Below are 20,817 nucleotides of genomic sequence, written 5' to 3' on the forward strand. Positions count from 1 at the left end.
AACCAGTAGTTGGCTGTATTTTCTGATATGAAGCTATGAAATGCCCTCTTTCCCCACAGAGCTCATAAAATTGTGCTGTGCACCAGATGGATTATTTTGTTTTCCATTAAATAAAGAAACTGGTAAACAGTGCTCTGTACCATAGAGATTATAATCTCCACCATCCCCCTCCTCTTTCTTAAACACTGGAGCACGCACTTTGCAGGTTGGACTTGCACCACAGTGGAGTTCTGGCGAAGCCCCAGCCTTTGGTCACTGCAGCTTGGGGGCCAGGCAAGGCATGCTCCTGGCATCCGAGAGCATTTACTGCGTGGGTTCAGTTGTGCTTTTATCAAATCCTATTTCTGAAAACAAATAAAAGTCTTGTTTGCACAGTTTAAATGCCACTCTCTGTGCAACAGCAGCAGTTCGTTGGATTAGATCTGTGGAGCTGGCACCGGTGCAGATAGGGCAGAGCAGAAAGAGGAGACTGACTACTGAACTGGCTTTTATGTAGAAGATAGCCAAAAGTGTTTTATGAAGGAATAACTACTGGTTTTACCAGTTAAGTTGGTATATTTAATTATTCTGCCATCTCTGCAGCTTTCAAGTTTAGGTGTAATGTGTTAAAAGTTTCATTGTGATTCTTGTAACCTGAGCCACAATTCTTGACAGTGCTCTTGTAACACCTATGAAGCAGCACACCCCTCACACCAGTATTTCCCTTGCCTAATCTGTTTGCTTACTATCTTATGTAATAGTACTGCAACTTTTTTTTAATGTAGTTCTTTTATCAATAAGTTTATTGAACGGTTTGCAAAAGCAGGTGCTATTATCATCACTTATGTTTCCATTATACTGGAAATTTCAGCCATAGCTGTGGTGCAGCAGCTTCTCGCACAGTATACGCGGGCAGTGGTCAGTCTATGCCACTTTCAGGGTGGAGGAAACTGCTTTGCTGCAAATCCCATTCACTAATGCTCTTGTGTGTGTTACCATGGGTCTATAACTAGATGCGGTGAGTGATAAAGTGTGAATTGAGACCAAATATGTTGACTTCTGTTCCATCCACTGGACTTTTTGCTTATGTCCTGCTACAGAAAACTGCTCTGAAATTACTGACAAGTTGCATTCTAAAAGCAGAAAATAGCTCAATTTTAAGGTGTACCCACTTAATAAATACTGAACTATACTCTGTTTAGGTGAAGCCTAGATTAGTATTAGATGCTTTTTCTTGTTTTTAATTGATGTTTTATGTCAGTTAAATGTTGGATATTTTTTTTTCCCCTAATCAAGTGTATATGTAGCAAAAATATTGGGGCCAAATGTTTTCATATTGTTGCTTCATTTTTTTTTCCCAATAATTTTAAAATATTTTGGTAGCTCTATCTGTATAATAGTAAAAATACATTTGAATTACTATCACAAGATCTGCACGCATTTCAATCTTTTAAGTACTGAAGATACCTAATACTGATAAATATTTATGTCACCAAGTGTAATACAGAGATGCTTGCTTGATGTAATCATATAACTTTAATTGAGCTATTTGATGTTCTTTACCGTGCCTTGTGAATAAAGTAATCCCTTCTGGATCACAATTTTATTCTTCCTGTCTATGCAGTAACAAGCGACTTGTGGCCTTAGTGCCAAATGACACTTCATTCAACACCAGACGAGCCTACACCAGTGAAGATGAAGCCTGGAAGTCGTATTTGGAGAATCCCCTAACAGCAGCTACCAAGGCTATGATGAGCATAAATGGTGATGAGGACAGTGCTGCTGCTCTTGGCCTATTGTATGACTATTATAAAGTAGGTAACTCTGTCATTATCCCTCCCTGCTGCACTAGCAGGGACCACTCTGAGTCATCAAAAGAGCTAGTTTTCAAAGACAGAAGTCACTGCATCTTGTTTTCTCTCTAATATTGCCATCAAGCACCCATTCCATTATAGCAAGCCTGTCTGAAACAGTTTTGATGTGTATTTAGTTCTGGAGGGAGAAAAACAATATCAGAATTCCCATATTAAGTTTTCTATCATGTTTTCTTTTTGAGTGTAGTGTTCTTCCTCTTCCTTTGCAAGAACATTGGATGATACTTGAAATATTCTTTAAAAAGTGTAAAAGGGGAGGCCTTGTCCATCTGTAGGTTTGTCTGCTTTTCTGGTTCATTCCACACATGTTTTAGTTTGCTCTTTAACTGGAGTATCTCTCATCTGACAGTTTCCCATGTTATTTTTGTTTGTATAATGATAGCAGTAGGCTGTATACAAACATACAGTGAGGTCTAGCCCTTGCACTGGAAGTTTGCAGGACAGAAATGGAGCTGGACACAGAGCCAGAGATCTAAGTCAATTTACAGGCAAAGCACTGACACAGTTTCAGTTTGTCATGTTCTAAACCCAGGGCTTTACATAACATTTTGATAACATCTTTTATTTATATATATATATTTTTTTTATATAGTGTTTAGGTAAAGCTGTGTTTGAGATTTTTGCTGAAATCAGAAGAGAGTCCTACAGGATGCATCTCTGTGTAATGTCACTCTGAAACCCATGCTGAGCTGTTGGTACTCTGCAAACAGAATGAGTGTTGCTTCCCAAGCACTAGAGTATGAAATAGTTACAGTGAAATGAACAATCTCCATACCCCTGAAGTCAGCTATGGCTGCCTTGGACAGATGATCTTCTGTGAAAGCCAGCACAGCAATGCCAAGTCCCCTTGTAATTAATGAAGAAGTAACAGGAATGGAAATTAAAAGCCTGTGCTTTTAATATTTATTAGTACAAATGCTTTTAAAGAATGGACTCCTTCTTTTAATCTCTGATATTGAGTGTTCAGGAGAAGGGGTTGTAGGCAAGATCCCATATACCAACCTTATGGTTAAATATTATTTTAATTGCTTTGCTGATTATATTTCAAGAGATGTTCCTTGCTTCTGTGTGTTGTTGTTAGTAGAGAAAACTTCCCAGTGAGAAAGAAGAAAGGTCCTTTTCTCTGCTTGACATAGTTACCACAGTCCCAGAGTCTGTGAAAGTAAGATGGATTCATAAAATTCAGGATGTGTATGAGCATCTGGATTATTGGCTTCTGTCTTAGTAGTATCTTTCTATACAGCAGTTCATTAATCTGATGGATTTTTATAATAAAACCAGAAAATAACTATCTCAAAACCATGTTCTAAAAGACATGTCTGTTCCTTGTTCCAGGCAGTTGCAAAAGACTTGGGGTTCAGATGGAATAAGGTGGGATTAACATTTCAAAGCCATTTCCAGCATTCAGTCATAACTATTTTTGTCTTAAATAGGGAAGAAATGATAACTGCTGTTGATACTCCCAAACAGGAACTTAAAACTTAACCACTGTGCTGTAATGTGGAAGTATGGAGGACTTCTAGCACACCAGACTCTTGAATTGTCCTTATTTATTATCTGGCTCATTTGTTCTGACATGCTGGATAATATTTTTGAAGGACTTTTTCCAGTTAATAGGAATTATTTGAATTTAACTGTTTAGTTTTTTAAACTTTTCCCTTTTCTTGTAGTGATATTTACCTAAACACAGACCCTCATTCAGAGATAAATATATAATCTTAAAAGGGGAATCAACATATATAAACTATGGCTTTTATCCCAGCTCAAAACTATATGAAGGAGGTTTTTTAACCAGCAGGATGCTTAATAGGGAAAGGGGATGTCCCTAAATGAAAGAGAGGCTCTGGCTAGAACTCTCTTACTCTGCTGCTGTCTTGCAGATAGTTGATGTTATCATTGGCTACTGTAGTGCACTGTAATACTGTTTTTCCTCTGAAGTCAGATAATTTTCTGGTATTTCTTTAAAATATTTAAAGGCAAAAAGCATGGCTTTAGCTCATTCTTAGGTCTATTCTTGCTCTTTAATCCTGAGTTAATTGCTGTGATGGAGTGGATTTGTCTTCTTGTGCAAAAGATAGAAGTTCTAGCTCCCAAATTGCTGGTTCAGCAGGAAAAGAAGAATATGGTCATGGCAGCACCTTTGCCCTTGGTGATTTCATATCTGTGCTGGTGTCAGGAAACCGGTATGTGGGAATACAAATCTTAAGTCACTTGGTGTCAGTTCTGAGTCTGTCAAGGGGCCAGACTTGACTGGGTTTTTACTTCTTGTAGCTGTTGATGTAATCAGCAAAGCAGAAGTCAGTGTTTCTGATGATATACCAGCATGTCCTGACCTTTCCCCATACTAGGAGAGAAAGATCCACAAACTTTCCCTAGGTAGGAGTCCTACACTCTCCAGGCTGCTCTCTAACAGGAGGGCTTACCTGGTGCTTATGGTTTAATTGAAAAGCCTTTTTTGTCTGAGCTAAAATGGTCTCAGTGCAGAGCTCACCAAAGCATCGTATCTTCCTTCTCATCTTGTTTTTTTAAGTGAAAAGTGTGCGTGTGTTTTTGGAATAATATGAGCTTTGATTTTGAGATAGCTTGGCCTAGCTTGATATTCAAAAGATAGAACATAAATAAGAGGGCTTTGCTCCTGACTGGTGTGCCCAAGAACTAGAAAAGAAAACAATTCCTACATTTTTTCTCTTTGGAACTTTTCTTTCTGTTCACAATCAGTCTCCCAAAGAAAAATAACTCCTGGCATCTGCGACCTAGACAACACTGATAGAGTTACATTTTTCTAGTTGTTGCAGTAGAGCAGTCTGAAGCTGCAAATGCCTGACAGTTGCATTTACCTGACCCCATGCCTGGTGTTGTTCTCAGGTTCCCAGAGATAAAAGGCTGTTGTCTGTTAACAAAGTGAGTGATAATCAAGAAGACCAAGATAAAAGGTACGGTATTATTCAAAATCATACACCCAGCTACTGAAAGTGTTGATCAGTTGTGAACTGAAGGAACTGTGATAGCCCGAGGGGTTTATGGTTTTCTTTCAAAAGTTGAAAGAATGAAAGCTGTTTTAGGACGCACATTTTACTCCTTTTTACTTTTAATTGATTAGAAAAAATGGATAGTATTCTCAAACATGCAGTTTGCAAAGTAGCAGAGTTTCGCTATCTGTTTGTGTTTGGTGGTGTTTGCTGCTGCTGCTGAGATTAGTAAAATCAGATTATATTGACAGTTGGCTATTGGCTGTTTTTCTTTGTTTTCTTGTTGTAGAGCAAAAAGTGAGTAGTTTGACCTCAGTAACCTCATTTATAGAGTCTTATTTAACATAACTTAGGGTCTGCCCAGCAAATAAAGTAACTCTCTTAAAATTATTTGCTTAGAATGTTTTTCTCGCTCCTCTCAGATTTCAGCTTTTCTCTGTAGGCTAAAAGTGACTTGAGTCAAAAGAAGCTGCCTCCTACTATTAAGACTTGCAAAAAATAGAGTGCATATTTTTGTAGAAAGAATGAAGTTTTTACATACTGGAAGGTATCTCCGTATAAAATTATGATGCAGATGAGCCACACAAGGTTTATGTCAATGTAGCTAATTTGTGACAGCCTTAGATGGTCTCCACTAGCTGCTCACAAGGTGAGTGTTTCAATAGGTAGTAGTATAAATTTACTGTTTCAAAATAGGCTATGAAATTTTTTTTGAGGGATAGTTTTTCTTCTACAAACACCAGAGAAATTCCTAAATTGAGTGTGATTGACAAAACTGGCCTTCAGTGGAAAGCCAGGAGAGAGGAACTGTAGTGTCAGAGCATTTTTCCTGGTTGAAAACAAAGCAATGTTATACCTACTAAAAGTTTTATGAGTTAACAATTTTGTCAGTGCACTACTATCAGCAATCAGATTGCTTTCAACAGCAACTGTGGGTAAATGTGGGAATGCTGCTGAGGTTACCTTGCAGCCACTATAGTTACTGATCTACTCTGCTACAATGGGATTCCTGGGTTTGCTCTTTTAAAAGAGCATTGGTACCAGAGTTAAGCAAACAGTAGTGGCCTGTCAGCAGCCTGAAAGAACATGCCATCAGCGTATGATTTTTGCTGTTGATATTCTGCCTATTTCATGTGCAAAATATCTACTGTGAGTAATCCATACCTTACCTTACACTTTATTCTTATTTTGTGTCTAAAGGCTGTTGCACTGCTGGATTGATTTTTGCATCCAAATTATAAGCTAAGGCAAGAGCAACCCTGGATACCCAGAATTTATTGTAACAAGTCAAATCAAATGTGTTCTCTTTCCCCATTTGTTAAAGAGCACTGGACCTCTCTGCTTGCCTCACAACTTCTTTTGCCTAGTATTTGTTAATGTATTACTTTTTATGGCAGTGGCTTATCAGAACTGAAAAATCTCCTTCCCTGACATCTAAGACCGTTAAACTATTTAAGGAGGAGATTTCCTCTCTCAGGACAGTTCATAACATTTTTTGGTTTTGTCTCACAGAAATTGTCTTAATACCACGGAAGCTCAGAATAACTTGAGTGGGGGAGAGAACCGTGTGCAAGTCCTGAAGACAGTGCCAGTTAATCTCTCCTTGAACCAAGATCCTTTGGAGTCGTCCAAAAGGGAATACAACACAAATGTGTCTGGGAGCTCAACGCCCATCACAGGGACCGCAGTGACTGTGGTTAAAGCAGAAGAATTCACCCCTGTTTTTATGACCCCACAAACACACTATGCAAGAGGAGAAAACGAGGAACACCGAGGGGTTATCTTTGAACCATATGAAGTGTCCAACATTGCTCCCCACACAAATTATCTCAAAGATGACCAGCGCAGTACTCCCGACAGTACCTACAGTGACACCTTCAAAGATGGAGGAACAGAAGTAAGTTTTTCACCTCAAATTAGCATCTAAGAACTCAATAAAAAGCTGTAAACAAGATTAGGGTATTTGAGCTTGTAAACAAGATAAGGAGATTTGAACTGTCCACAAGAGCCATTAGAAGAACAGTGATGCTTGTTCAACAAATTAATTACTACTCCTTGCTGTATTCCTGTCAGGCTGTGCTCTGATTATAGGGGAGCATCATGAGGCATTTCAGAAGACAGTTTTAAAGATGTTTATTGAAAATTCTGAGAATAATTAATATTGATTTTTGTCTTTGGAGATATTGTGTCAAGTAGAAGATAGTTGTCATTCTGAAAGAAGGTTTATTTACCATTAACAAGATCTGCCTTCAGACCTCTTTGTAACAGTAAGAAATAGCGACCACTTTGTAACAGGGAAATTCTAGATGTTCTTTTGGAAGCACAAATGAGTAGCAACAGCCTCTGCTGCTGGATAAACCCCAGTAATTTATTCAGAAGCTGTTTGTTGCACTAAGCTCTATTCTGCAACACAAGCAAGTGAGAAAAAGTGGCAGAATTAGACTAATAGAGTGGATAGAGAATTCAACAGGCAAAGAACAACAGCATGTATATGTACAGGAATGAGGAGAAGAAAGATAAGAAGAGCTCTGTCTAACTATTTTACAGTTTTACTGAGTCAAAGAAATTTTACAGTCAGCTTTAGTATGGTGAGTACCCTCTGGCTGCTTTTGCCTGCTGCAGAATAATGCAAACAAGCTGGAAATGTGGAAAGGTAAAGATTATTTAAAGTTGACAGTACTCTGCAAATAATTAGAGATATTAGATGGTAAAGCTCCCTTAGGGTTTTTCTCCTCCCAACTCCACAAAATTGTAAACATAGCAAGAGTATAAGGCAGCTACATTAAGGCTGAGCTGCCCTGATTTGAGTGTATGAGAAATTTACTGTGTGTTTGTGGACATGTATTATAGAAAAATGCATTTTCTCCATGAGCAGCATAGATCCAGGATGTCTGGAGGTGAAATCTGTTTTCAGATATACAACTCATGTAGGTCAACTAAATGAATAAATAATGAAGACATCTAGCTTCCCATTGTAAAATCAGTAGGATCGAACCTCGGATTAGAGACACTGCTCTGCGTTATCAAATCACATTATTTCAGCTATTTTCAATTGTTACTGGTAAATGGCTCTTCTGGTACCATTCTCATGTCTTTCCCTGGGGTGCTGTAGCAGAGTGATTCCATTACACTGATTTTTTTTTTTCTGGGACACGCTGCTGAGAGGTTCCCAAACAGTTCATCTGCTCTGTGCAGAGAGCTGTCAAACATCCAAACTTGTTAAATTTGGACGTAAAAAGGAACTTGACATCTATATGTTGGCTTTGCATCCCAAATTCTGTGTTATAGTAATTTAGTGAAAATGGTAATATATTGTTACATGTTTTTAAAATTATTGGTTAATAACAGGGTGCACTACTTGTCATCTAGGCTTTCTGTGCAGTCTGTGGAGAAAGAATCAGTTCAAATCTGCTTGCCAAAAGTAGGTGGAGTGGTTTTCTAGGTGCACTGACTCTTCTCCATCTCCACCTCCCCTATTAATTCTACAAGGGACACTAAACAATTAACTTTAGGTCCCCAGCCACAGTTGTTAGGTGGGGCGTGTGCCACTGGTGGTGTCCTTCTAACCCCAAATGTTCACATGCATGTGGCATGGGAGCAGGAAGAGCTTTGCCACCATGCTGCAGCCTCACTCAGCACTGAGCCTGTCCCTTTGTTTTTTTTCAACTGCCCAAACCCCAGGATGTGCTTTGCCTGGCTGTGCTCTGGCTGCTTCTCCATCTACTGTTGTTTAGGCACAGCTTGATGCAGCAGGTGTGGGGAAACCATAAGGTAAAATGTCAAAACATACCAAAAGAAACTTAGGCTAAATTAGTATTTAGAAGTAGGAATGCAGCAGTTCTTACTAGTTTTCCTAAGTGCTTGCAAAGTATTTCCTAAGTGGTAGTGAGAATGACTGGGCTTGGATTTGCTCTAGTACTTAGAAGCATTATAAATACATATTTAGAAATGGTTTCAAAACATTTGTGGAGTGACTTAGTTGGTTATACTGAAGGAGTGCTGAGTTTTTATAGATCACTGTGGTAGTGAACGCTTTGGTCAATCACGTGCTGTATTCTTTGGATACAATTTTAACAATTATATGAATATACCGTTCTCATCTCTTTCATTTTCTTGATTAGCTGTGCTTAGTTTGTTACTTCTTTATAGTATAAACGAATTCTTTGAGGTTAGGTAAGTAAATTGAGTGTTTTTTACAATGACAACTTCTAACCTTCATATAAAATGCAACTAGCATATTAATATTCACTCAAGTTTTTAGGTATTTTGAGTTTTAATTTGTTGATGGTTTCTTTTGCGTTGTCTTTAGATAAACATAGTTACACTTTTTTTGGTATTTGCCTTTTGATTGTATCAAACAGTGTTTAATTGGTCTTATTTTTCAGAAGTATCGGAGTGTGTCAGTGGGGGCTGAAGAATATATTTATGAACAAACAAGGTATGGCATAAGCTTTGCAATGTGTTCACTGGCATCAGGCAGGAATGTACTGAGGAGTAGCTGCCTGCATCCTCTTCCTACCCTTCCTTTCTTCACCCAGGGGTACCTGCAGGGCTCCCTTGGTGCTGCCAAGCACCAGTCTCCTCTTATTCTCTTGCTCATGTTAGCTCTTGGATCTGGCCAGTTTATATCTTCACCTGTTGCCTTCGCTCAGCATTGTTTTAAATTATTAACTCCTCTGAAGCCTTCCTGAGATACTCAAGATGAAAACTGTTGAGAGGTTCCCCAGACAAAAGAGCATAGCTTTGACAGCCAGGTCATGAAAAATCTTTTCAGGATGGCAGGATGCACAAGTCAAATGTCCAGTTGAAAAGCTTCAAGAAAAAGCTTCAAAAATTGAAGTTTGAAAAGAATACTGTTCTTCCTAAGCACAGAAAAATGTGTATGTAGCATGGGCAAACACTGCAGAGTCCCTTTATCTAGTAAAGACTAGATAAAGGGACTAAAGTTTTTAAAGCTGATGCTTCATTTCATGCTTGGGAATGGTTCTGTTTATATCTGAGAGATTACTCTCACTTTAGAAACAGGAACATGCCTACGTAGTTTTCGTGGATTAGGCAAATGACTGCGACTGTGGTGAAGGTTCCTTACAGCTTGATATTTTTTCTGAAGAATGTTAAAACAATCATTAACTGCAGTGAGCTCAGAACTGAGTCATTATATAGGCAGAAGGTATGAAACAGAGATTTAGCAAAGGCTGCTCACTTACTACACTGAACATTTGTAAAATTGAATCCTGAAGCATTGGTGGTGTTAACAATTCTCACACATTTAAGTATTTTGTGCTATGGTCTAGGTCACGTTAAGAATGAAACTTTTGAATGTACATTAAGAAAACTCCCAGAAAAGATGTATTTAGTTTACCTGGAAGTGGAAGGCTCAGAAATAAGAATTTCAGATTGAAAAAAGAAGTGGTGAATATGAAAGTAGTCAGAAGTCTGCTAGAAGATCCCTTAGTGACTACGCAGGGGTTTAGTTGAGACTCATGGTGAGGTTCAGAATGGTATGATGATAATACAAGTGACTGCAATAAGTTTTAAGAGTGAGAGTAATCCTTCTGGTCTAGGCTATGCTTTGATTGCCCACTGGAAACAAGAAGAAAACTCTCAAATGGTACTGCAGAGAGGCTCCAAAATTGGCCAAGTGCAATGTGTCTGGGATTTACATTTTTTGACTGAAACATACAGAATGCCAGGAAACAGAAGGCCAGCCTGTGGCAGATTGTAGGCAGTTCTGTTAAGGCATTGTGTGTGTCTGACTTTGATCATTCTAAGCCCTTCTCAGCACATATCCTCGTTAGTTCTTCTGCCTGGTTTGAGGTTTTAAGGCACATCTCCCAGGGCACTCAGTGTGCTTTGATGTGTCATGAAGTGGTCTTGAGCACACAACCTGCAGTCCCTTTGTGTGACACTAAATCAAGGCCGTGCCCCTACCTGTAATGGGTGGTCCATCCGTAGGACAAGTGGTGCAGCAGGGTGGATGCTGGGTCTGCAGCACTGGTGGTGTAGCTCTTCCAGTCCACTCAGACAGGTCCACACTTGCCAGTGGTGGCAGTGCCTCTGTTCCCCTTGCACATGGGACAGAGGGGCTGGGCCAGCACACGCCACAGCGAAGGGGATGGCGTGCCTTTGTGCTGCCTTTCCTCTGCATGCAAGAGTCTTCATGGTGGCAGCAGCTGATGGTGTGGAAGCACCAGTGCTGCCATTGGTGGGTTGGATAGGTATAGATGAGTGTTTGCTTTTTATCTTAGTTTTGCTTTGATTTTTAACTTTTAAGCAACTAGAAAAATGGCTGGATTTCAATTTATAAGCTAAGAAACACTTAGACGTTGTCTTCATTTGATTGAATGATTGCTGCTAAACTGAATAATTGATACTAAACTATATGAAACTTCTTTTGGATGGAAAGACTGGATCTGTTGGGTTTTTCTACCTTTTCTTCAAGTGGGGATTTAAATGTAATTATTATTTATGTATTTTGTTGTAGGTTTTTCCCCTCTTGGATAGTTAAAATATTTTTTGTTTTCCCTTTATTTCTATATTGCTATGGCAGTACTATGATGATCCAGAGTATTTTCTTGAATTATAAAGTCAAGGATACGCTATTGTTTTGGACCAACATATATCCTCCTTTTTGTTCTGCTCTGGCACTGCTTAAATACTTTGCTGAATTAGGACCTTTGTGAAAATACTTCCACCGTTATCTCCAGTTCATGAGGACTCCTTGCTTTAAGGTTCCTGTGCAGTTTGAAAAAAGATTTGGATTTTTTTCTTTTTTTTTTTTTTTTTTTTTTTTTTTTTTAAGATCAACATAATTTTCATTTAAGAGAATGTGAGGAGCTGCAGGCATCATTTTTAGTGGATTATTGTTCAAGCCCATTATTGTAGGAGGTGGCTGAAGAGGCTCAGCTAACAGTTCACTAGTTAATGGTGCCTTAACTTTTCATGGTTTGGGAACTGCTTTGAAATTGGAAAGTTCTTTTGTGAAAGGAGGGTCTTTTTAAGATCTAAAGTTTCAACACAAGAGCAAACTGTTTTTCCCTGATATTTTTCTAAAGGGAGATTACTTGATTGAAGATAGAGCTAAATGTAGGCACTTCATTCAGTCTGACTAATTTTGAAAAGAAAGCTTATAAAAACCTTGATTTGCATGTTGTCTTTAAACAAATAAACTTATTGTCCCTTCTCTTTATATTCCTTCTTTGAACTGTGCTGAAAGTAGCAGTTGGACTTTCCATTCTCTGTGTCCATCTTTTGCAACACATTTTATTCTGGTTGGGAATTTAAAAAAATTATTTATTTATTTCTCTTTCTGCAACACTTCTAAGTTTAAATGTCTGTGGAGCTGATGATTTCTTTCAAATCATACTGAATCCCCTTCTGATAGTTGGCACTATCATTGTGGGGTACAGAGTCTTATACTTCATAATGGTTCCTTTCAGAGGAAGTACAGATCTAGCCTTGGATCCAAGAGACTTACAGTCCAGATAGTTTTATGCTTGATTGCGGGACCTGATGAAGCCGAAAAAAGAAAACTGCAATTTTAGATTGCCATGTGACATTTTCCTGGAGTTTTATTAGCTTCTTATGCCTTATACAATGCAATAATTGCATAATAAAAGAGAAAAGGAGAAAGTGATATGGATTTTGTGCATATTTCTCTCCTTGTCTTTTCAGCAGCACTTTTCAGTATACGCTAGAAGCTACCAAGTCTCTGCGTCAAAAGCAAGGGGAAGGACCCATGACCTACTTGAACAAAGGACAGTTCTACGCCATCACCCTGAGTGAGACGGGTGACAACAAATGCTTCCGGCACCCCATCAGCAAAGTCAGGGTATAGTCCCATTTCTTTCCTAGGTGGGAATGGAGCTCTGCAGGTTGATGTGGTTGTGGTTGATTGGCTTTTAATTTTTTTTTTCTTGGGGGAAGGACAGAGCAAGCTTATTCTCATGCTCAATGTAAAGGTGGGAGAGAACCATATTGATGGTGGTAACAAATGTTTTGCTGTCCAGTTTTTTCAGAGTGTGATCTTAGGAGTTAATGATATACATATCTGCCTCAGTTTATGGTTTGGCAGAATGGTGATTACACAGATGCTACACTTGACACTGGTGAACTTATTGCTGTGATTAAAGCAAAGAAGTCCAAGATCTGCCACACCTACTGTGTAGTCCATCTTCACTCGCTGGTGCACTTCATAAGCTGCTTTCCAATGCATTTCAGAGAAAACGTGAAAAGTTGAATCCATCCTTTGTGACATGAATTGTAAATTATTTTCATTGTGTGTGAGCTTTCACTTGATATTCACCCAGAAGTGTAATAAAATGAATGATTTGCATTTTAGATTCTATGTGTAGAACTGTAGTTTGTGTACTCAGCAATATCTACCTGGTGAATAGGCCTCCTGATTTCCTTGGTAATATTTTTGAGTTAACAAATCCTAACCCAGTAACCTTGGAATGAACAATGAGCCCTGTAAATTTTACCCTGAAGCTGGCAGAGCTGCATATGTATGAGGCTGCAAAAGTGTTTGCATCCAAATACATGAAGTACTTCAAAAAATGTTGTGACTTTAGTCGAAGGAACCAATGAAAGTCAATGTGAGCAGAGAAGGAGACATCAACCTGTATGTCACTATCATACATTAAATTTAGAGAGACTCTTCATAAACAGAGGCAATGATTTGGAAACCTGAATTAGCTGTTAATTTTTAGCCTGGTTTCCTGAGGATACAAGGCTGTTGGCTGAATCTGATGTGAGACTGCTCTGTTGCTACACAATGTCTTTCCCTGCCACCCATTACTTCCCATTTTGTGCTTCCAGCTCTAGCAATTGTAGAGCTGAAACTGGAGTCAGGAGCTCACTGGTCTGACTGAAAACCAGTCCTCATATGCCTGGTTTAGTGCACTGCCACATGAGTTTTGAAGCTGTGGCAGCAGAAGGGTGGAAATTACAAAGGAGAGTTGAGACCACATCCTTCTGGAGGATGTAGTTGACAGAAGATTGTGAAACCATGTGCAACTTTCCACAATCATGTTCTGTTTGCCAGGGCCCTACTCAAGTGACTGTTGAATTTATTGCCAGTTCCATCCAAAGCAAATAGAGGGGCAAGAGGTTTTGATGGTATTAAACCTCTACAAGTTCCCTGTAAGTGGCTCACAGAGGAAAAACGTTAGTGCTGTCCTTGGTGGAAAAGCTAGTCTGCATGGCCAGTGCTGGTTAGTGCATCAGCTGGCCAGCCACACACGCCTGATGTCCACCCAGTACATACAGGCATTACACAGGACTCCTCCACAGTGTGTGCTGCCTCGTGTCCATGGAGAGGCTAGCTAGACATGGAAGATGTGGTGATGGTGTTCAGCTTTTATAGGTGGAATGTAGAAGGTCACAGAGTAATGAAGGGTTATGCTGGTGACTGTGTGGAGGGACACAGATCATGAATCTATTGTGATCCAGCTCCTCAGCTTATAAAACATCTTGATGGTGGTTTTTTTGTGCTTAATGTCTCAGGGTTAAAGAAAGAACAGGATATTTAAAAGTGAAGTTTTTGTTCTCTGTGATTTGTTTGCACTTAATTTTAACTGACATGATCATTCTTTCATTGTTTTGTGTTGTTTTGCTTGCCGACAGCAGGGCTTTTTCAAAAAGCCTATATTGCTTGTGTAAAATTTTGCGTAAAAATTCAATCTGTTTCCTTTGAATCACAATTTAACAAAGGGAATTCAGAACATGAATTGAAAACCTCAGCAAAACTCAGTAAATAGTTACACTGAATTTTTTAAATACATGTATGCAAGAGTCCTGTTCCCAAGAAGGGTATTTGGACTGTGTATGCTAAACTGAAAATGTCCTGCCTTTAGCCAGAGAAGATGACTTTTTAAAACTAAGAATATGATTAAATTTGATTTGGGCTATCAAGAACATAATCCTGGGCCTTGCATTATTTTACAATTACATTTCTTCTGCCCTGAGTCTTTATGGACATTGTAATATTGGACTGATTAAAACCCTTCAATCTTCTACGACCAAAGTATTGGGAGAGGGTGGTGACTGGATCAGAATTAGAGGCATAGGGGATATTTTAGTTTTTGTGTTCCTGACTATTAATTATTTTAACTAACGTGACTTTGGTGTTGTTTTTCATAGAGTGTGGTCATGGTTGTTTTCAGTGAGGATAAAAACAGAGATGAACAGCTGAAATATTGGAAGTACTGGCATTCCCGGCAGCACACAGCTAAACAGAGAGTCCTTGACATTGGTGAGTGTAAGAAGATCTCCAGATATTTCAGGGAGGATTTCAGATCTGGAAAGCTCTGTGCCTTGCACAGGAATATGGTGGAATATATTGGCAATGGCTGCAAGGCTTGTACCACAGTTTCTAGGAATGGCTCATTCCTACTAGGACTATGGGGTCTATGGCGCTGGATAGGGACCATGCGGAAGGAATGGTTCTCAGTAGTTACACAGAAGAGCTGCCCCTTGCATGTATATTTAGTGGTGTACCACCTTCTGCAGTTGGGACGCCAAGGTCTGCACCTCCTCAGGCATGGCAGAGTGTCTGTTCCCTTTATTCTTTCAAAGGCTGATCCAGTCTTTGATCCAGGAACAGTTATGTTAGCTAATTGATGTGGGATTGCAGCTCAAGAGTGAAGATGTCATCACTGTGGTGACTGCAAAGGAGTGTGCAGCACTCCTACACCCCTAGAGTTTGAGTCTTGTCAGTGTCAGCAGTGAGGGAGAAGCAAGCTCTGGTGTGCTATCCTGAGAGACTTGTTTACCGTTCATCCCATCTAAAGTATTTGCAAGCTCATTTCAGCCTCAGCTGTCCTATCCACATGCTTGGGAGATTTTAGCAGAGGAAGAGCACGTACTTGCTGCCAAGGAGCCTGAAGTTGAAGTCGGTGGCAGTGTCTAGACATCAAGCGCTTCTCCCCTCCCACATGCAGTTTACACGTGCAGTCATCTGCACAGATTCCAGTCAAAGGAGTCGGCAAGACCAAAGCAGACAAAGTCTATCTTGTTTTGACCGCCTGAGGGAACCAAACCATTGAATGGCAGGAATGAGAAGGGGCAGAGAGGGGGGTGAAACCAAAGTGGGGTTACTTGTAGAGAACATTTCGAGATTTTGGGGGCGATTGAATGGGTGATCAGGGAATCAGTCCCCAAGTGGTCCTAATCACTGCAGTGCCTGTAGATTTTCAAATGCTGCAGTTTCCACTGAGGCCTGGTGTTATTTGAGGTCAAGTGTATTTTGTTCAAGCAGCTCTTCCAGAATCTTGTCTCTGCCTCTTGTCTTATCATCATTATTCTGGCTGAACTGTTTCATTAACGTCTTTCTTTCCCTACTTCCCCCCATTTTCTTTTCTTGCCCTTTGGGGTAGCTAAGGCAGTAAAACCACCACCCCAGACCAAATTACTTTTATCGTGACACATTAAAAGAACAAGCAGGCCACGTCACAGCTGTTTCTGAAGGCTGCCTGTTTTTTTGTGCTAGTCCCTACAAGCTTGTGGTGGTAATGCTCATACCTTTGAAAAGTATGTGCTGAGGAACTCGCTCCACTGTAGTGCCAACACCCTCTGACTCCACTGCACTTGTGGTGTCCTGGCACATTTCAGTTGCCTTACCCCAACAAGTTAACTTATGATACGTATTCTGTGAAATAACACTCTGCAAAATAAGTGTTGTGCATGAGCTGTGTGTTTACCTGTGTTAAGGTGAATGTCTTTTAATTTTCCATTAGTTTGAGGTGAAATAGCTCTGCGCTGACTTTTGAGGCACTCTGGCGCATATTCTTTATTTGGACTGCAAACATGAGCAAAGCATGGTGTAGTAAGACTTACTGATATAGCACTTCTTGTCAGATACAAGAGCTGTAAGAGCATGGTTCACCTCAGTTTTCAGAAAAAAAAGACTTAGATGTTGCTCAGTAGTGTTTTCTTGAGAACAACTGAAATACAGCCATAGCTCTTACAAGTATGGTATTTCTGAAGTCCATTTCATTTTCTTTGGCACTTGCATTATGACTTAACTGGCTTATTAGGCCAGAATGGCTCCCAGTTATTTTTCCCATACAAGTATCAAGCTGCATTTAGCAAAATCTTCTAGTTTTATCATCAAATGATGTAACTGAGCAACTTAATCCAAATTTGAAGTTGGCCCTGCTTGAACCAGATAACCTCCAGAAGTCCCTTCCATGCAAAATTATATTGAATGGCTCTATGAAGATTTCCCTTTACATTAAAAATTCAGATCCCTAAAGGAGTCATCTAAATACTGAGTTAATTTCCAGGCCTTGTGTAGTTAACAAAGAAAATTAAGTGTCTATAACTCTGCATCACCTGTTCCATAGATGTTACTTTTATTTTGATGTTTGTAGCGTGTTTAATATCTGTGAATCCTTTTTAATTGTTTATGAATGCACTTTTAATCTAGAACATGATGTGGTCCTTAGTAGGCAGAGGATCGAATTAATTTGGGATGCTCTAGTTCTGGGCGTCAGCTGTTCAGCTCTCAGATGGGCAGGGGGACTGTGTTTGTGCTGCTTTCCGTAGTGGCAGGGATCTGTCTGCTTTCTGGCCTGCAGTTATATTCTGGAGATCAGAGGAAATAGTGGCTTGCTTCTTCACTCCAGACACACAGGGGTCACTGCTTTAATTTGTTTTGTGTACTGGCTGGTGCACCTCCTGGGAGGAGGGATGCTTGAATGGATTAGGTGCAGTGTCAGGTCTGAAGATGTGTTGATATTAATAAGATAAGCATGTACTTACATGTATGCAAGTCCTTAGTGCTTGAGGAATGAACCTGAGGGCTTGACACTTACTAAGCAAGAAGGCAAGGTATTTTCCAAAATTTAGGCTATGTACTGTAATGGATTTTTCTGAAGGAGTAAGGTGCTTGTTTACTTTTTTTAGCAGGAATAAGGGGGGCAGGGGGAAAACAGTTGACTTTTTCACGGTGCTGTGATATTGGATCACTAGCTTTTTCTTTTAAAAAATGTCAAATAAAGAATACAATACTTAAGTGCAGTGGGTACTGATTATTTAGAATAAGTACAATAATTTGACATACTGGAACAGGTTCAAATGTGAAGAGCGGGTGTGGAAGCTTTGTGCTCCAAAGAAACTTACCCTTGGTTTTTTTCAGGATAGTTTGTATTATTTATGTGCACAATGCAAAAGTATACAATGACATGTAATGCATGATTAGTGTTTAACATTGAAAATTTGCCATTGTTTAATATGCAGTTTTTGCAACAAAAGAGGAAATAATTCTTGTGCAGCCATTTTTTTTTTGCATATTGAACAACCCTGATTTTCTCCTTCTGGTAACTCACAGCAGGAGAAGAGGAAAATTTGTAGTCACTCTAACAGCTTTCAAATATTCTGAGGTGTAAATGCTTTCTTAATGAACTGAGGATCTTTCTTTAATTGCCTGTAAATTGAGGGGAATAGGATGCACCTCTGCTTTTTAAAAGCATGTCACATAGACACTCTATGAGATTTGTGTTTGGCAATTAAAGGAGAGGCATGTGCTCAGATAAGGGAAGGGTTGGTGGGATGTGAGGCTCTGACAGCCTTTTAGGATAAGAAAACATGTGTCTTTACAAGACATCTTGTTCATGTCTTTCCAAAGTGCACCTACACAGCACGCCCATATGCAGCAGTCAGTTGCACGAGGCACTTTCTGGTGAATCATAAATTTAAGAGGTGGGTGGATGTGTGCACATGCATATTAAACTACTTATGTGTCTTCTAATTCCTCTCATTTGCATCCCTATGCTGAATTTAGATAGTGAAGCCAATGACTTCAGTTAGAAAGGAGATCTGAGTTCAAGGTGGGAATGAAAATCCTGCCTGCACTCTCAAACACATTGTTAATTTGCTACATCACCAATTATCTTGTGCTGCTCCTATGGTCTGAACAGTGATTTTTTTTTTTTTTTTTTTACTGTATCCAAAATTATTCCTGTGTCCCAGGGACACAATTTCACTTGCCCAGTGAGATGCCAGCATTCTTGTGTTTCAAATGAGAGAAAAGTATACTGATTGCCTGCCTCAAACATGAAATAATTCTTCTTGCAGCAATGGTTTTTGTTATAAATGATTTTAAAGCAGTTATTACCTAGCAATTATTTTTTAGAGACCAACAGCAAAACCATTTGTGTGTCTCACAGAATACGAAAACATCATCTTTGTATAACTGATTACAAAGCTAAGAATCAGCATGCTTCTGAAGCACAGATTTAGGCAAACTTTAGATCAGGAGTGTAATCTCAGCCCTCTGGCACTGAGTCCAATTGCAACCGTGGAGGGATTCTTAGGAAATGTTTGTCCCAGAGAGAATTGTTCCATTTGTGTGAACAATCTGGAAGTTCCTTTAATCAAGCTGATATTATCTGGTATCTCTTAATCTGTCATCAAAAAGAAGAAAATGTGTTAAACTGTTCAGCAAAGGGAGAGAAAAGCTGCGCTTTTCCTCTTTTCAATTACAAAGAAGATTTGGGAGTTGTCAGTTTTACATAATTTTCCACCCTTACTGTTTTTGTGGGAGGATTAGTCAACTTTGAAATTTTCCTCTCTCTTGCTTTTCATTCCTTCCAAAATGCTAGTTTATTGATGATAATAATAACAGTACTTGGAGAAGAAGTGAGAGGAAGGTGCAGATTTTGTAGTCAGACAAATCAAAAAATTTTTTTTTGTTTGTTTGCTGTTTTAGTAGTGTACATACTTCGGAAAAAGAATCTTTGTGGTTTCAGTTTTGTGGGGGATTTTTTGTTGGTTTTTGTGGAGTTTTTGGTTGTGTTTTTAATAATATATAAATATTAATCCAGTATCCAATGCAGTAATTCCTGGGAAAGTTGAAATGCACACTGGTGATTTCCTCCAGTGATAGCTCTTAGACATCTAGAAAGCTTCTTTAGGATTTACCATAATGTTTTTTCTTAATGTCAAGGTTTGAACAGTCCCTCAGTGCTTCAGTAGTTTTCCGTTAATTTTCCAGTTTTGGCCATTCCTTGGCCAAGGTAATGAATGCAACAACTCATTGCCAGTAGAGTCTCACTTACTTCTTTTTGAGAGCCAACAATATTTTGCAAGAACGTTAGCTAGTGATATATTATGCGTAAGACTTAGGTTGCATTGTATTACCTCTTTGCAATTAAGATTATTCATAATTAATCATAAACAATACAAGAGGTAGTTTTGATGCACTAGACAACCCAGCTTAAGAAGTAAAGAAGTACTATGAGTTGTAAAACAGAAAGTTCAAAATTTTCATGACTCTTTTGGTTTTTTCTTACAGCTGATTACAAGGAGAGTTTTAATACCATTGGGAATATTGAAGAAATTGCATTCAATGCTGTGTCCTTTACTTGGGATGTCAATGAGGAGGCAAAGGTGAGGAAAAGCCATGCAAACGGTATCCCTTTATAAGTACCCCCCATCGTTAGGCACTCTTTGACTTCTCTCCTTTCTGACAAGTAAGAGGGCTTGTTGGTAGGTGCCCAGCCTGAGAAACAGTTAAAGATTTTTTCCTGTTTGCAAAGTCAGGGGTAACACACAAGCTGAGTGTTTTCTTTCTCTAAATTATCAACTTTCTTTCTACACTATAAACATCTCCAATAATCAATATTCTGTAAGTTAGACTATGCCTTCCCTTGTGTTGGTGCCATTATTTTTTATATTGTTACATAGACTATCTTTACAATGGGGAATGAATGTTTTTTTGAGGACTAAGGCTTTTTTTTTTTTTTTTTTTAATGGTCAAGTACCCTCAGGCATGGGGTTTTTCATTCAGGAATGTGCCTGTTAAGTGGACCTATAAACCGGGACATCAGAACACCTTAACTAGTTTCTTACAGATAAGGTTCCACAAAGGCTGTCAGAGTGCTTCAACTGCCTGGACTAGTGTGGGAGAAATGAAAAACTGCCGGTAATTATAAGAAGAAGGTGGCCCCCGGAAAGCAAATAGCAAGGGAAATAGGCTGTGTAAAATGAGT

The 20,817-nt window shown here is 39.1% G+C and overlaps 1 protein-coding gene across 1 annotated transcript in view; it reads left to right on the forward strand.

Moving 5' to 3' along the window:
• Positions 1-992: 992 nt before the first annotated feature.
• Positions 993-20,817, forward strand: part of GRHL2 (grainyhead like transcription factor 2) — a gene marked incomplete at both ends in the record, with an annotated part of 51,625 nt that continues 31,800 nt past the window's right edge. The window contains 8 exons of the mRNA XM_082287471.1: positions 993-997; positions 1,604-1,793; positions 4,719-4,786; positions 6,335-6,719; positions 9,208-9,260; positions 12,497-12,653; positions 14,966-15,077; positions 20,121-20,215. Coding sequence (XP_082143597.1) covers positions 993-997; positions 1,604-1,793; positions 4,719-4,786; positions 6,335-6,719; positions 9,208-9,260; positions 12,497-12,653; positions 14,966-15,077; positions 20,121-20,215 — 1,065 coding nt within the window. The remainder of the gene's footprint in view (positions 998-1,603; positions 1,794-4,718; positions 4,787-6,334; positions 6,720-9,207; positions 9,261-12,496; positions 12,654-14,965; positions 15,078-20,120; positions 20,216-20,817) is intronic.

This window comes from Coloeus monedula (assembly GCF_965178545.1).
Source record: "Coloeus monedula genome assembly, chromosome: 1".
NCBI classification, from domain to species: domain Eukaryota; kingdom Metazoa; phylum Chordata; class Aves; order Passeriformes; family Corvidae; genus Coloeus; species Coloeus monedula.